The sequence below is a fragment of the Mytilus trossulus genome, chromosome 2 (assembly GCF_036588685.1).
Source record: "Mytilus trossulus isolate FHL-02 chromosome 2, PNRI_Mtr1.1.1.hap1, whole genome shotgun sequence".
Classification (NCBI taxonomy): domain Eukaryota; kingdom Metazoa; phylum Mollusca; class Bivalvia; order Mytilida; family Mytilidae; genus Mytilus; species Mytilus trossulus.
The window spans coordinates 67,463,777-67,482,157 of record NC_086374.1 but is presented as its reverse complement, the minus strand read 5'-3'; the positions used below and the strand labels follow the sequence as shown (position 1 = coordinate 67,482,157).

Here is an 18,381-nt window from a genome sequence, read left to right as displayed (position 1 = left end):
TAATTCCGTTAAATTGATTCTTTATATTATGGTCAATGAACCATATATACTGTTGAAATCAACAAGATTTTGTAAAGTGGAAAATTAACTTTTATCAAAGAAAAGAAAAGGTTAACAAATCTAAATTTGTTTCAAAGGGAATGTATACGGGCAACACTGCAGTCTCCACACATGCCCAAGATCATAAAATTGCTATCAGGCTTGTAAAATTGCTTCTCTACTAGCCAGCAGAATCCAACTAAAATTTGGTAAAATTAAGCTTAAGCAGTTCAGGAGTCTGTTTCACCAAAGGAATAACGACTAAGATTCTTCGTAAGTTATGAACAATGCAGTATACTTATGATCAATCTTAGTCATTATTTTTTTTGTGAAATAGACTCCAGGCTTGTGGATTAAAAAGTTACTCTTGATCAGTTAATGTCTTTCAGAATCAACATCACCTGATTCTGTAAAGTGGTACAGTAGTTAAAATATCACTGAAGCTGACTTTATGATGTTGGTGGTGGTTTTTATCGTCTAAACCATGTCCAATCCGATGCAAAATTTGCTCGATCGGACCAATATCGGGTGGAACACATGAATTTTGGCCAAGATGGGTGCCAAATGTATATATGTAACCACCACTGACGGTTTTTGGTACATAATGAATGATTATTCGTCTACAACATTCGATATTTACACCTGACGGCTGTTTAGATGTCACTAAGGGCAGACTTTGGTGCTCTTTAACAATTTCTGTGCAAATGATGCTCAACTGTGACAACCATTGAACTCTGGTGACCTTTGTACAGCAATCAGAGTCAAAATCGAATATGTTTAAGACCAAATGTATCGGTCTGGCTGAGCGTTTCTTGCTTTTTGTACCCAGGGATGTGGCTTATCATTAAATGATCCATTTTGGTTGAATTTGTGAATGATTTGGGTAATTGTAGAGGCTACAACTTCAGTCTTCTCGTAATTGTATGTAGTGAAAGGCTTCATTGGATCATGCCCAAAACTGCATGTCGCTGGTTGTCAGAGTCAGAAAGTCCTGGCATTTACTCAGATGTTTATTGCAGTTTCCTAAAAATAAGGGCTGGATAATTCATGACATTAGCCAAGCTTTAAATGACAAAATCGTGAAAATGGTGCGTATGTTGAAAAGCGGTGAACTCGGTTTATGTCCATTCAAAATAATCCTTACTTCGCATTTGTTCCAAAAATCACTCAACCGTAAAGTTGTCGTCAATTGTCTTAAAAGTCATTTAAAACCAACTATACAAAGTTCTAATATAAATAAAATAAAAATTATAAGATTTTTGGAAAAACAAAAGTGTTGCGTTTTCATTGGCACTCAGTATATATACAATTTTTTACATTGTATTAGGGGGCCAACTTATGAAAGTCAAATGCCATACAGGTAACTCTCAAAATCTAACTTAATCTGGATTTAACAATAATGAAACTGTTTTAATATCTATATAATTTAATTTAGGATGTAACACGTCTTCTGATTGGCTGATATCGTTTTGTTTATCAGCTCATAGACCTAATTTTGTCATGTGACCCTAACGTCATCAACGTTTTTCATGATTTTCTCCAGTTTAAAATGAAATTAAGAATTAAATTAAAAGAATCTGTTTAATGGACCGTGAAAATAGGGGAAAATCTCTAAATTAATTTTGGCATTAAAATTAGAAAGATCAAATCATAGGGAACACGTGTACTAAGTTTCAAGCTGATTGGATTTCAACTTCATCAAAATCTACCTCGACCAAAAAATTTAACCTGGGACCAACGGACGAACAGACGAAAGCACAGGAAGACAGACGTACAGACCAGAAAACATAATGCCCATAAATGGGGCATAAAAATGTGGTGCACACTTTCATTATCTGGCTACGAGGATTATTCAGTGTGCACCACATTTTGTATGTAATTACTTTTATTAGACAGGAAAAATATTACAGTCATTAATTCCTTAAATAGATTTTATAAGATCTTTTAGTTATCATCTGAAACCATTTCCCTAAATATGAAGTGACATACTTGTAAATGAAAAATGTTAAACCATTTCTGATCCAAACTATTGTGTAATGACCTACATTTCATGCTTCCATGGTCATGATTTAGGTAATTTTCAAATGATACATACATATTTTGTGTGGACATGAATTTAATTCATGTCAGAAAACCATCTATATATGTCGGAGAGCACTAGACAAACTACATGTATGAAGACCCCTTTACCAACAAACTTGTGAAAGATGACAACATTCATTTTAATTTCTTTGATGGTGCATTCTGCTTAAAAATGAATAATAACAAGAGATAGGTACATACCCCTGATGCCAAAATCTGTCTACAGACAAAGTGTCAGTGTCAAAAGCAGTTTGCCCTTAATACAAAATGTATAAATATAGTACCTTCTATTTCAGTACAGTAGTTTTGCATTGAATGAATACAAATTTTGCACATTAATACTGAATTAATAAATAGTGATCATATCTCTGTCATGATTTTGATTAAATTAAAGTGTAAATATGTAAATGGACTCCCAATCATTGACTTATGCATTGTTTTAAGGTAAAAATAAGTTTTAAAAATAACCACAAATTTATTGTTACCAAACATATACATATGCTGGAGGCATATATAAATCTAGCTGTTTAATAAAGAAAGAATTGTTATATAGGAATAAACAGAAACGGGACATACATGTAACACAAGTTTTCTATCTCAACTCAAAGACAAACAGACAATGGATAAAAAATTTCAAAGAAAAAAATATATAAATCAATTAATTGGTACTGATCCCTTTCTTGGAAATGTTTTCAGTACAATATGTCTTGTGTTGTGAACTTTCTAAGAGTAAGATTTCCGTTAGAACCTTGATAATGTCAGTCATACATCTTACATTAATTTAAAGAGACTCCGTTTCTTGAGATCAAATTCATTATCCTCGATTCTTGTGACTAAAATGAGAAAGACCCAGAATTATAACCCATTTAAATTCTCCCAAGGGTTTTTGTAAGAAGATTTAAGTAAAGGTCAGAGGAGTAACAAATGTTATTTTCACAGGTTAAAATTCTGCTGTGTGCCGAGGGTGGCAATCCTATCAATACAGGATGGACTCAGTGAGAAAGAGAAATTATATTACTCTTCTGTTAAATGTGTAGGATGCTGTCTTTAATAATTCTGTCAAATAATATTTGTGCTTATAATAAAATTAACAAGTTGAAAATAAATCAATATTTTAAATAGTGTAAAGGTACTGACTGAATAATGAAAATACTGTAACATTATAATTAGGGTACATGTAGAAAATTGTTATATTTTTTTTTCAATTCACGAACAGTTTAAATTTTTGTAAAATTTTCCATAATACAATACTTAAGTGAGGTATGTACTTAGGTGAGGTTTTGGAATTTGTGTCAAATGTTATACATGTATCAATTTTAATTTCTTAATTTCTTATTTTTTACCTAACACATCCTTAACTAGTTTTTTGTCTAGTAAAAATAAGATGTGGTATGATTTACCTTCTAATGAGACAACCTTCCACCAGAAACCAAATAATAATTTAGCAACTATGAATTACCAATGACTACAGCCTTCAACAATCAGCAAAACCATTATCAACTCGTCTAAACATCAACCCAACAATGTTAGATCTGTAAATTTGCTTTCACATTTTTTTTGTTCTTCCCTCACCGGGATTCGAACCCATGCTACTGAGATAGCAACATATTGAAGGCCTCAGAATGCTCACCTTTCAAATATTGTTCCTGTTAAACTTGGTGCCCTTTAAATTTATGAAGAGAGGACAATCAGTAAGATTTTGAAGTCTGACATACAACAGTAGGTTTGACTCATACTATTAAGTACTAAGATTCAAAGCATTTACCACTCACTTGCATTTTCACAATATATACATGCACATTTTGTATACTTATCCCAGGGGCGGATCCAGCTATTTTGAAGGGGGGGGGGGGTGTCCCAAACAAGGACAAAGGTCCAACCCCCGGAACCCCCACTGAATCCTATCAGTATACAAAATGCAAAACTGGGTTTTAACATAAATAGAAAATCAATCTTTTTTTACAACAATTGTTCAGATTTATCAAATTCAAGGAAAAGTGATCATTTACAATATGCACAATGTAACATATATGTTTAAATGAAAGTCCACCTTGAAAGCTTTAACAAACAGTTTGTAATTTCAGCTGCAAATGGACTATTCTATATTTAAATTAATAACCTAGTTTTTATAAAAGATACTCTTATTACATGTCACTAACAAGCCTTTTATCAAACCATTCTTAACACAATGAAAACCAATTTAACCTTGTAAAAAGGAGACCTAATCGAATCGAATCACCACAACAAATAAACATTAAATATTTTCTGCAAAACATTTGCTTTTATTGATTCTTACAAAAAAAGTCAAGCTAACTTGCAAGTTCATGTTTAGACATAGTTAACACTTAACAACTTTTCCAAGATTAAATCAGTAAGGAAGCTGTTGACATGTTACCATGACAACCTGACTAAAATCAGCTGCCAGCATGGCATAAATTTGCAATAAATAAGTCTTTTGCAAATTGAAAAACCGACCATATATAAAGTATGCTACCATAATCATATAACTGTTACAACATGTAACATATTTTAATGTTCAATAAATAATGTAATATGATTTTTTTCTAACTTACACTAACAGGTTGCAACATCAGGATCACCTGCTACTTTCATTTCACAAAGTAAAGTGTCAACAAGCAGTGAATCTTTAATGAGGGTCTGGTATACATGGTATAGCTGACCTTCAGTTCTGCACATTCTTTAATCATGTTAATGTTAAAGTAATTTTTCTCTATTCTTTAGGTTTCAACATGTTAGACATTATTCTCTACTTTTTCATAAAGGAGTAGGTCCGATAAGGACCGATTTTGGCCTCAAATTTACAAAATGTAAGGTTGATCTTACAAAAGATTTTGACCACTTTTTAAACACTTAAGGGGGTTTCGCGGGTCTATATCATTTATATAGGATTTCTCTATATTTATCTATAAATTAACTTTATCTTATAGTAAATAGAAAAATAAAATAAAAAAAGTGGGGTCACCGTTCATTTGCGCTCACAATCTACCTTCGAAAGAAACATACATTTTTGTAAAAGTGGGTTTTTTCTGTTGAAGTAATAGGAGAAATAAAGTTAATATCGAAATAAAAAAAGAAATTTACTACAGAAATCGCTCAAATTTTACAATACTTTAGTTTAAGTACAGCTTATATGGAAATTATATTAAAAAATATAGGTCACCGATGAGTTGAAAAAGATATTTCAATTTAAAAGCAAAAAAATGGCATTTTTCTATCAAAGGGAGATAATTTGGAACTTTTTCAATGGTGAATACATTTTAAAAGTCATCAGGGGCCAACACGAATTGATTGTTTTGAATGATTTTTGTACCATATGATAAAGTAACAACTACAAAAGGTATCAAATAAAATTTGTAATGAAAAACAAATGTTTATTTTTTTTTCTGAAATTTTTATACCCTCGAGCCTCCTTAAGTGTCTATTTTATTTGAATTAATTAGTTTATGTGAAAGATTTTAACAGATTAAGTCATTAAAAACGATCCGATTCCAGTTCAAAATATATGACAAATCTACCAAATATGTAGAAAAATGTCACTTTTCAGAAGGGTTTTTGGTAAAAATGAAAATGGCCACATCCGTGTTCATCTTCAACCTTTTATATATGTTATGTATTATCATCAAATACAACTTACATTTCAATATAAAGGATGAACACGAATGCGGCCACTTTCGTTTTACACGAAAACCGTCTTAAATTTAAATAAAATGATAGAATTATGAAGATTTCAGTAATTAAGCATGACTTAATAGTGCTAGTACCAGACATATGATATGTGCATTGTAATTGTATTGTCAAAAACGGCCCATACGTCTGTAGCAGAAGCATTCTACTGTCCAATAAATAACTTAAAGTTTACATTTTAACTGTTTTGTAAAACTGCTATATTTTGGGGCCAAAAAGGGGTCTTACTGAATCTACTCCTTTGTTTGCCTAATTTTCTCTATTCTTTGTATTTAAATGTATTTCCCTTTATTCTGCACTTTTTACCCATAATCACTATAATTTTGTAAACCCCATTCAGACAATCTTTAATTGATAGTTTATACATACTTGTACTAAATATAAACAAGAATGTGTCCATAGTATATGGATGCCCCACTTGCACTATCATTTTCAGTGGACCGTGAAATTGGGGTTGTAACTTTAATTTGACATTAAAATTAAAAAGATCATATCATAGGGGATATGTGTATCATTAAGTTTCAAGATGATTGGACTTTACTTCATCAAAAAACTCTGTTGACCAAAAAACTTTAACCAGAGGCAGTCGCAGGACAATCGGATGAACAAAGGGACGCAGAGACCGAAAAACAAAATTCCCATCAATGGGGCATAAAATTATGTTCTAACTCAAAATCTCAAGATAGCCTAGGGAAGATTGACATAAAAGAATAGAGTTCTAATATTTATGTCACCTGCATTGGCTTTTGTTGCAATTATTTTTTCTGTCCACAGGCTTACACATTTTTTGTACTACATGTACCATAGTCTACCATAAAGGAACACCTACTACCCATATCCTTAGTGATGATTTTGTAGACAGATACTTGTATAAAACAAGATATCACTGGAATCAAAATTGTGTTTAATGAAACAATAAGAAACAAGTGAAGCCACGCCGCAAGTGGATAATTTTAAAAGTGTAAAAATCTGCAAGTGTTCGGTAAACAGGAAGTTGTTGAGAGATGAATCTAAAAACACATTACAAGGTATAGCTGACTTATATAAACACTGAAACCAATTTTAGTAATCCTTGTTTTGTAGTTCCTGAGAAAAATGGGAAGTGAATATTCATGGGACTGACAGACGGATTGACAGACAGAGGTAAAACATGTACAGTATACCCCCAAACCCCCTTTTCTAAAGAGGGATTATAATAAAATGTATAAATTTTGACATAGTACAACAGTTATAGTACTTATACCTAAAGAAATAGAAGGAAAAAGCCCCATCACAACAAAACAAGGAGCACACACAACCTTGCCTGTATTGCTCACCTTAAATGCAAATACTGTATATAGTTACTCTTATGGTAAAGATCATTTTACTTTATACATGTTTGAACTAACTTCTATAGTTTCTGTCTTACTGCAGCCAAAACTGGAAAAAACTGTATCAACAAATGAAATTAAGGCAATTTTACTAAGGATTGTTTAACCTGACATATTCTGTACATATTTTGCAATTATCAAGGGCAATAAATCCTGAAATTTAAATAATCAATTTGTCATTGATTTCTATTTTGTCATCAGTCATGCAGTACATGTAACAACAAATTCAATGTATGAAGAACATTGGTTGAACTGCTCACAGATTTTTAAACAGAAACCAAATAATGTGCATTTAAGAATAAAACCCCACAACTCAGAAACATAAAATCAAAAATTTTTAAAAATCAAAATGGAGCTTACGTCAATAGATATAAGCTATTCAAAAAAGATTCATGAGACCTGCTGAAATCATTTTGGAATTCTTTTCCGAAAAAAATGGAAAATCCTCTCTTTTTTAATAAATAAAACCCCATAACTCAGAAACTTAAAATCTAATATTTATAATAAATGAAAGGGAGCCAACTTCAATAGATGCTGAAAATTTCCCAAAGTTTCTTGCAAATTGGTTAAAATATAATAGACTATAGAGATCAATTCACTTGGAAATGAAATGTCTTCAAATGATAAAGACAATGATGTGATAGCAATATACAATATATACATGACCTTTAAAAAAATGTTGATGTCGAATAAAAATATGTTAACAGATCAGATTTTGCAAAATTCGCATATATTATGAATGAAAAATCAAATCAGCAAGTCTTGCATCAGAAAAGCTTTATTATATATTTATAAAATTGAATTCTCTCCCTGTATTTTAATTACTTCAATGAATATTGTAAAAAAAATAGCTGTTTATCAGCCCTAAATGTAGTCTACTGAAATTGTTGCCACTTTATAAGTTGATTGGCAACCAAAAATTCTAATCTGGTTGCCATTAAAAATATTTGGGCTATGATAATAATAAAGATCTGGCGGCAAGAAACGTAAAAAATTTGCCCTGATCAAAGTTGGGTTTTAAAAAATCGTCTGAGTAACACAAATTTATACTCTATTTTAAGTGCCTTTTAGATATAAGCTTGATCTTATCAGTGCTTTATTGCATCAGGCAATGTAGATTATTTGTAAGCATTGACTGAAAATAGCACAGATCCATCTATTCTCGTATTATGCTCTCAGTCACAACTTTGAAACCCATTAGCATTTGAAGATTGTGTTTATTGAAAGCACATGGTCCAGCCTAGTTCTTGATTTTATCAGTAAACAGATGAAACAAGGTTGGCAACAATTTTGTAACTTGTTCTCATAGTCTACGTCATTGATTCAATAAAATACCAGCTTATTTTGGCCCTTTTTTTGGTTGCTTATTCCTAACTGTTGGGACCAAAACTCCCAAAATCAATCATAACCTTCCTTTTGTGGTCATAAACCTTGTGTTTAAATTTCATAGATTTCTATTAACTTTAACTAAAGTTATAGTGGGAAAACCCAATGTGTCTTCGGACGATGACGAAGCCAACGTCTTACCAATATATGACCGCAAATTATTTTTTTTGCAGTCGTATAAAAATTAATATATTTATTTAGAAAGGGTTGTTTAGATAGAAAAAAATGTATGCTCACTGAAATTTTTAGTTGGCCACTAAATTTTCATGTCTTTCATTTCAGAAGCTACTTTGAGGGCTGTTTATTCATTCACCATGATGGCATCTTATATAAACTGCACATTACAGACACTAAATAAGACTAGGACTGTTTGACTCCAACAATATACATTGTATCCAACTTAATTCAGAATTGTTAATTAATGCTTGGTCATATTTCATGGTCCAAAATTGACCATTTCGTTTGTTCTATAAGTAGCAAATATCTCACAAAATTATTTTCCATTTTTCTATGGCATTGGAACCCTGACACTTTGCTATACTGGTCCTCTTCAAACATTGGCATGTACATGTATACATTTTCACATGTTTGATTGATAAAAGCATTTTGGGTTTTTTAAATTGTGTATCACATGTGAAGAGACAGACAGACAACGGTAAAAAAAATGTCAATATTAACCATCAATAATGAGCATAAAAATAATAATCAGTTTCTTCTAAAAGTAACCAGATGCTCCGCAGGGCGTAGCTTTATACGACCGCAGAGGTTGAACCCTGAACAGTTGGGGCAAGTATGGACACAACATTCAAGCTGGATTCCGCTCTAAATTTGGATTGTGATTAAATAGTTGACACAGCATAGGTTTCTGACACAGAATGAATGTATTCAAATGAACTTAAAATTTTTGTTTTCTCTTAGAGCAATTCACTATGCTGTTGAATATTAATCCTCTCAAAAAAATGTTTGAAGAAATTTTCTTTTTATTTATGAAATTTCAAATGAGAAAAATTGAACCCAATTTTTTAATCACATCCCCCTTTCCCTTATTCCAAAACTAATTTCAATTAAAATATTCTAATGGAGTTTGCAACAATTACTACTCATTTAAATACATCATAAAATATTAAGATGTAAAAAAACTGCTTGTTATCACTGAATGGTAAAGATAATTTAAATTTATCAGTTGGTAGTAAAAAGTGAATATACATTGTATATTGTATATAACAAAGATTTAAGTTGATTCTGGACAAAGAAAGATAACTCATATTAAAAAAAAATTCTTGCAGATATTTCTTGCTTACTTTACTGGACAAAGAAAGATAACTCTTAATTAAAAAAAAATTTGCTATTTCACAATATTGTGAAATTAGATATTTCTTGCCATTGCACAATACTGTGCAATTGAAAAGACTTGCTATTGCACAATACTTAATATAATAATTTTAGATCCTGATTTGGACCAACTTGAAAACTGGGCCCATAATCAAAAATCTAAGTACATGTTTAGATTCAGCATATCAAAGAGGCCCAAGAATTTAATTTTTGTTAAAATCAAACTTAGTTTAATTTTGGACCCTTTGCACTTTAATTTAGACCAATTTTAAAACTGGACCAAAAATTAAGAATCTACATACACAGTTAGAGTTGGCATATCAAAGAACCCCAATTATTCAATTTTTGATGAAATCAAACAATGTTTAATTTTGGACCTCGATTTGGGCCAACTTGAAAACTGGGCCAATAATCAAAAATCTAAGTACATTTTTAGATTCAGCATATCAAAGAACCCCAAGGTTTCAATTTTTGTTCAAATCAAACGAAGTTTAATTTTGGACCCTTTGGACCTTAATGTAGACCAATTTGAAAACGGGACCAAAAATTAAGAATCTACATACACAGTTAGATTCGGCATATTAAAGAACCCCAATTATTCAATTTTGATGAAATCAAAACAAAGTTTAATTTTGGACCCTTTTGGGCCCCTTTTTCCTTAACTGTTGGGACCAAAACTCCCAAAATCAATACCAACCTTCCTTTTATAGTCATAAACCTTGTGTTTAAATTTCATAGATTTCTATTTACTTATACTAACGCTATGGTGCGAAAACCAAGAAAAATGCTTATTTGGGTCCCTTTTTGGCCCCTAATTCCTAAACTGTTGGGACCGAAACTCCCAAAATCAATACCAACCTTCCTTTTGTGGTCATAAACATTGTGTTTAAATTTCATTGATTTCTATTTACTTTAACTAAAGTTATTGTGCGAAAACCAAGAATAATGCTTATTTGGACCCTTTTTTGGCCCCTAATTCCTAAACTGTTGAAACCAAAACTCCCAAAATCAATCCCAACCTTTCTTTTGTGGTCATAAACCTTGTGTCAAAATTTCATAGATTTCTATTAACTTAAACTAAAGTTATAGTGCGAAAACCAAGAAAATGCTTATTTGGGCCCTTTTTGGCCCCTAATTCCTAAAATATTGGGACCAAAACTCCCAAAATCAATACCAGCCTTCCTTTTATGGTCATAAACCTTGTGTTAAAATTTCATAGATTTCTATTCACTTTTACTAAAGTTAGAGTGCGAAAACTAAAAGTATTCGGACGACGACGACGACGACGACGACGACGACGACGACGACGCCAACGTGATAGCAATATACGACGAAATTTTTTTCAAAATTTGCGGTCGTATAAAAACCATTAGACATTAGCATGATTATGGGAGTAAGTTTTGGGAGCTGCATTTTAATAATAATAAAATATATTATTCAGTCTATTATGTGGTATATGTACAAAAATGTAGATGAACATGAAATACAGTAACACCAAAAGCTGTATTCAATCTTATAATCAAACCAACAAATATAACTGTCCGATCACCCATCTTTTAATCATCTGCCTGAACGGTGAATTTCAAGAAACCTATATATGCTAGTGAATTGAACATGTATCTGCATGTATGTCATAAACTTGTGTGCAAACACCATTCTCTTTGCATACAATTTTGACATTCAATAGACGGCTGGTAATCATGTTAATTTATGCCATTGAACATTACAATTGGACTGTAGATAACATGCAATGACACAGGGTAGAAATACACCCTGCCATTAAATACTGGACATCTCAAAAAAGTTTTCAGTAAAATTTGTGGCTGAAGAGGTGCAGATTTGATTCGCAGGTTAAGCAGCACAAATTTCCAAATAGCAATAAGGTCTATAATTTCAGTTTCAGTTGTATATATAATTTACATTGAGGCATTTACGGTAGGTTTAGGAAGTCTTAAAAATAAGCTGCAAATTCTTGGTAAATGGGTTATGACTGTCAAATTATTGGAAAATTAACTTGTGTGGTCATTGTTTGGTAAGGGTACTGAATATTGGAAACAAATGCCTGTGATAATTAGTTACTTTGAGGAGGGAAAATTTTCTATGAGAAACGTTCACTGAAAGGACTTAATTTACCGAATAATATTGATATCAAATTTACCAGGGTCATGTTCAATATTGTAGCGGCTACGTAGCTGCTATCAATATATATGTAGGGATACAAAGCTGCTATCAATATCTATGTAGCAGCTAGGCTAAATAAGATCAAATACACATTCAATACTCATAAATCTACATACATGACATATCTGCTACGATATTGAACGCAACCCAGCCATTATCATTCCTGTCAAAATACTTTTATTACGTTTTTTTAATTTTACTCTAAATAAATAATCAGGAGGCAGTCAAGTAACAGCATTTGGAATGATAAGTAATTGGAAAACTGAAGCAGGAGTGGAGAGTGTCGGACCTTTAATACGCATTCGCTGCAAACGCTTTAGTCATAAGCTAAATCAATGGCAATTCGATTTTAATTAATGAAAAAATAATTAACAAATTCTTTTTTTGATTTCACCATACCTGTTCTTCACTCAATTCTTTAAAACTGTGTTATAATTTTCTAACAACTCGCATTTGCATTAAGAAAATGGCAGCTTTTCTAGAAGTGACGTCACAGGAAATTGTTTACCTTTCGGTTATCTCATACTTTTTCCATCGTCTTATGTTTTATGATTTATGCACGACTGGTACCTTTACATAAAAGAAGCAACTTTTGAGATATTACCCGGTTCCTATGATAGAGGCCCTAAAAGGGATGTTTTAAAAAAAATGTGCTCTTCCATTTTTCCTGCTAATTTTTTCAAAGTATACTGTTTCTCATAATAAATTAAAGTATATAAGATCATATAAATTCAATTCAATTTTTTTTCAATTCAAAGTTTTATTGCCATATAAACTTTACAGTTTGTGACATATAACAACAACAAAAACAAATAAAGACAATAACTAAGTAACTCAATATATATACACAAATTCAAGTAAATATTAAAGGGTCCCCTGTCCTCAGTTCCATTGACTTTTTTTTATAAAGGATCCTAGTTTATTCACTTGTGTTGGTGTTGATGGGTTAAGTATATATATAACTTTGTCATTGTCAGTGAGATTAGCAAATAAATTACTTTCTCTATTAATGCAATCAAAATATGTTAATCTAATATTTGAATTATGAGAACAATTTATTAGGAAATGTTTCTCATCCTCTAGTACTTTACATTTTTTGCAAAGTCTCTCTTCGCGAGGAATTTTAAAATGCCTCCCTTTTTCAATTAATAATGAATGGTCACTGATTCTAAGTTTTATAATTAATTTTCTAAATTCAAAGTTTGGGTTAGAGAGGTAAGGTTTGATCAATAGATTTGGCTCAAGTGCTTTATAAAAATTTAATTTACTTTTATCATCAATAGATGTTAACTTATTTATCAACAGGTTGTTGTAGTATGAGTTTATTTGGGGTTTAATATAGCTTTTAATATTTTTTAATTGTTTTAAATTATCACAGGTTTTTAGTCTATCTATATCAATGTTAGATTCAGAAAGAATATCTTTTGCAAAAGTGAACCATGAATAGGTGCCACTAGAATCCAAAGTTTTAGTTAATTGAAAAGATTCATGTAATAAGGGATTCAAATTTGAGGTGAAAAGCCTTGCTAAATACATAATAGTTTGGGTTTTTATATGACATTCAATAGGCAGTCTTCCCAATTCGTTCCTTGTACCAAAATTTGAGGCACTCTTGTTAGTGCCAAGGGTAAACTTGCAATACCCAAGATGCAAGTTTTCTATTGGAGTCTTGTCAATATAAACATAACTAAACATTTGAATTTCAACAATAATACAAACCGGTGCATACATAAACACAAATTATGTGACAGAATAGCAGAAGGTGTTATAGTAATACATATACACATTTTTTAACATTTCGGTTCTAAGCTTAAAAGATCAAAATATTTTACCTAAATTACACATCTCTTTTACATTGTTTGTACTCATTAGCTAGTATATTAAATTTGTACATCGACCATCGATGTTTTTTCCCCAATATAATGGCTTGATATAAAATGTTCTAAAACCTTGACTAAAATTGAGATTTGAGGATGAAATGGAACTCATCCTCTATATCATTTTTCAAAAAGTGCACTGATGATGTCCTATTATTTCTTGTTAAACAGTTATAGGGATTGGTTTGCACCGGGAACAGCATTTCTAGCAATATATAATGATCTATAATGTTCCTGGGAGGTCTAGGAACAATCCGAAGAGAGGAGGGTGAAAAACAACTCGGATGTTATTCAGATTATCGAGGAAATGATCGTGAACGGCTGGTGATCACATTTTTTTACACAATTTTTTTTTTTTGAGAGGGCATATTTGTGTGCGTTAAGACGAGTCAATAGCTGCAATCAACACTTTTGGGTGATTTGAATGAGGCCTTTGTAACATTCATTACATTATCCTTAGTTTAAATGGACTCTCTCCAAAGCTTTGGTTGCTTACCTGGCGAAATTTTACTTGGCAAATTGTTCTTTTATGGTCTTTCATATGAATCTGACAGTGTCCCTTTCAAATCCATATTTATCAAATAGAAATCAAATATGAAGTTGGCCGTAACATATACTAAGCCGGACACTCAGTAGTTCGGATGACATTCGGAAAGACATGCCACAGGGTTCTATTCTTGGACCGCTCTTTTTTTATAACTTTAATCAACGAAGTTTGTGTTTTAAGGAGATCTCATTTTATTATACTACGCATATGACACTAATAGTCAGGTGTGATATCTTATACATCATTACCACTCTTGTGCGTAGCCTGCGTTCTTCTAGGGATGGTAAATTCAATGTTGTGACTGCGGCATGTTTGTAACAGTACTCGTTTGTGGATTTACTTTAGACCAAGCAGCTCGTCGTTTGACCATCTCAATTTTGGATACCGATTCGGTTATGTGGGGTCACAAACAGAAAACGAATATTCATGTATGGGTTGGAGGATTGCTTAGTATGCCTGGGATCTTATGAGTGGGTTTGATGCTTTTATATTTCGTTTTAGAAAACCCAATGAGCTTTTACCTTTGACCCATTTGAATGTAATGTCATTTACTAGTATATGTTTGTCCCATTTGAAGTTTGACTGTAATGGGACATTGAGGTACTGATTCAAGTGTATTACCATTTAAAATTTAGCTGTGCTGTATATGTTGCTCTTTTATGACATAGCACAGTACATTCATCTGGATGGAAATTCACCAATCAATCAATAATCTCCCAACAATATTTTATATGTCTCGTATATAAGCTGTCGCGTCAAGAACTGCTTGGAGTTAATCACGGTCACTTGATGATGATATCACTCTGCAAATCGCCTGAGCTTACTGTGGGTCAAGTAGTCTGAAAGGTCGTTAATGTAAACCAGAAACAAATGAGTGCCCAATACAATACCTTGCGGAACATCATAAGTGACAGTGACAGTGGGTTATGACTTTCCATATTTGGCATCATCAGAGACATATAATATTATATGTTATTCAGGTCTCAGACAGGGTATATACTGTGACATTCCCGGCTTAGAGTTTATATCCCCTGAGCCGAAGGCGAAGGGGATATAGGCCCTAAGCCGGGAATGTCACAGTATATACCCTGTCTGAGACCTGAATTACACATATATTACGGATAACCCCTGACTAAATTTTATTTTCCAGTGCAGGTATTGGTTGACAACACATGTATATTGAAAAACCCAACCTGATATGTCTCTGGTCACATAGTAAAAAGTAAAATCACAAAAATACTGAACTCAGAGGAAAATCAATTTGGAAAGTCCATAATCACATGGCAAAATCAAAAAACAAAACGCATCAAAAACGAATGGACAAGAACTGTCATATTCCTGACTTGGTACAGGCATTTTCAAATGTAGAAAATGGTGGATTAAACCTGGTTCTATAGCGCTAACCCTCTCACTTTAATAACAGTCTCATCAAATTCCGTTACATTTACATGATGCGTTAAATAAACAGTCACACTCAATAAAATAGTCAAAATATGGGAACATCAGTCATCATCGTATAACAATTTAACAGGACACAACAACATCTACTATTTACGAACACATGGATTGATTTGAGTGTCTGACGTCAGAAAAATTATATACGTCACATAAATTTGTCGTTCAATGTGCATACAATAGTTATCAAAAGTACCTGGATTATAAACAATTTTAAATTTTACATAGGCAATGAGCGCAGACAGGGTTAAAAAATCAAAAGTATGTAAGAATAAATTACAGAAATCAAACTAGTCCAAAAGTTATACATAGAATTTATGAGAATCCAAAACTTTTAAAAGGAACAATTTAACAGGACACAAAAACCTATCCACGAACACATGGATCTACTAGTGTCCGACGTCAGAAAAATTATATACGTCACATAAATTTGTCGTTCAATGTGCATACAAACAATTTTAAAATTTACATAGGCAATGTACGCATACAGGGTTAAAAAAATGTTTTTGATGACGTTTATGAGGTCCCAATTGGGGATAAAAACGTCGTATATACCCCGGCAGTTTCCTGAATATATTCTGACATCTCTGTGTTGTTATCCAATCACAAACCTCGACATTTTTGTAATCCGTAATATAATGTATTATATGTCTCTGGCATCATGTATGTACGGTTCGAAAGAAATGCCTTTATCCAATAAAGTGTTTGTCAAAAGATGCCATGAGTATAGAGAAGTCTTAAATGTGGGACTTTATCAAATACCTTAGAAAAAACAATTATATTTAAATCTGTTTGATTGTTTTCAGTGCCTGTTTTTTTATAGTTTTTTTTATGAAAGAAAGTAGTCGTGTTTCAAAAATACAAATACCGTGACAAGTGGGGCAAACCTGGGACTATATATATATATTATACTTGTATAATAGTCCCAAGACAAACAGAATACTTAATTAACATGATTTGAATGATTGAGTTGTTTAAAACATTGAACATATTTACACTCATTAAGAACAAAAACTGCATAAAATCAGAGACATATATACACATGTGTATATATGTCTCTGATAAAATATACAAAACTTTTGAATAACTTGAACCCATCAATATGGATTAAAATTTCACATATTCTGTGAAATGGTAGAACATTTAACTTTTTTTATATATATTTATTATGATACTTCTTCTTTTGCTGTATAAAATTATTTTGGGGTGAAATTACTGACTGTTGTTCGTTCATCGCTAACCCATGCAATATGCTTATCAAGTTATAAAAGATTCCCCACCAAGAGCCTCTTAAGAGCCTGAGGTGAAATGATTGCTCCCTTACCGTCAATTAACTCGGTCAGGGAACCAGTCAAAACAGTAACTTCCGGTTTTACGTGGAACTGCCATAGTGTAAATTCTGCCGGTTGTACACAAATTATAGTTATTTAAGAGTAATAGATTCATCTCATGGCATTATGTTGACGAAATTTGAAACCAAATCTGCAAGAGTGAAAGGTGAATAATAGCATTTTTTTTGTCCAAAAGGCTTTATTTCAGTCTCAAGGTGTAGACGCTCTAAATGAGACAAACCCACAGGCACAGTCATTTTTTTTCTATCTTACAATGTTTCATCGACATCTGATGATTACACATTGTCTGCAAAATGAATACGTGGACTATTTAAAAAAACTGACCTCTTTATTAATCAAAATATGATCACATAGACTATAGTGCTGTAGTGACAGTGCTTTGTCTTCAATCTTTGTCGTGATGACAGGATAATCACTATAAATCTTACATTTATAAATTATCCACTTTTGTAAAATTTAAAATCGCTAATGTAGTTTATTTCTGTGCTATAAAAATATCAATATATGTAATGAATATGTCGTCTCATCAATACTTAAATGCAGGTCATAATTTAAAGATGGCATAAGAAAAAGCATAAAAGATTTATTTAAAGTCGGTTATACATATAACTCTTTTATGCTTTATGCTTATGCCATCTTTAAATTATGACCTGCATTTAATTTTTTAATATTTTGATATTGTAAATATTGATTCACTCATAGGGTATTTGCATCAGAAATAAACACATTTATTCTAAAACCAGTTCTTGACATGACACAGGTTGTGTTCTTCTCATGGATTTTGTGATGGTTTGATTCTAAACCCTAAATGGGAGAAATTGTGCTTGATTTTCATCTGATGAAGATCTAGACATACATTGTATTCTTTCAATCAGTTTAATTGTAATCTGGTGCTGGCATGCCATTAACTGCTAGTAGTAGTTGTCTATTTGTATATTTATGTACATGTATCTTTGGTATTTTGCTGAATGTTTTTTTTGTTACCTTTTCCTACAATGTACATATGGATGCTTAAGGCTGTAGATATTACACTTAGTCTAAACTGTATGCTTATT

The 18,381-nt window shown here is 31.9% G+C and overlaps 2 protein-coding genes across 6 annotated transcripts in view; one reads left to right on the top strand and one right to left on the bottom strand.

Annotated features, from left to right (window-relative positions):
- The window catches only part of LOC134707851 (cAMP-regulated phosphoprotein 21-like), a 74,989-nt gene extending 62,360 nt beyond the window's left edge, over positions 1-12,629 (bottom strand). For 3 of the 4 annotated variants that reach the window (XM_063567944.1, XM_063567946.1, XM_063567949.1), the window contains exon 1: positions 12,495-12,629. The gene's annotated coding sequence lies outside the window, so the exon portion shown is untranslated. The remainder of the gene's footprint in view (positions 1-12,494) is intronic. The other variant, XM_063567945.1, reaches the window with a different exon arrangement.
- A 4,687-nt stretch (positions 12,630-17,316) lies between these two features.
- Positions 17,317-18,381, top strand: part of LOC134707849 (coatomer subunit alpha-like) — a 37,067-nt gene continuing 36,002 nt past the window's right edge. For both annotated transcript variants that reach the window (XM_063567943.1, XM_063567942.1), the window contains exon 1: positions 17,317-17,471. In XM_063567943.1, coding sequence (XP_063424013.1) covers positions 17,432-17,471 — 40 coding nt within the window. In that variant the 5' untranslated portion in view covers positions 17,317-17,431. The remainder of the gene's footprint in view (positions 17,472-18,381) is intronic.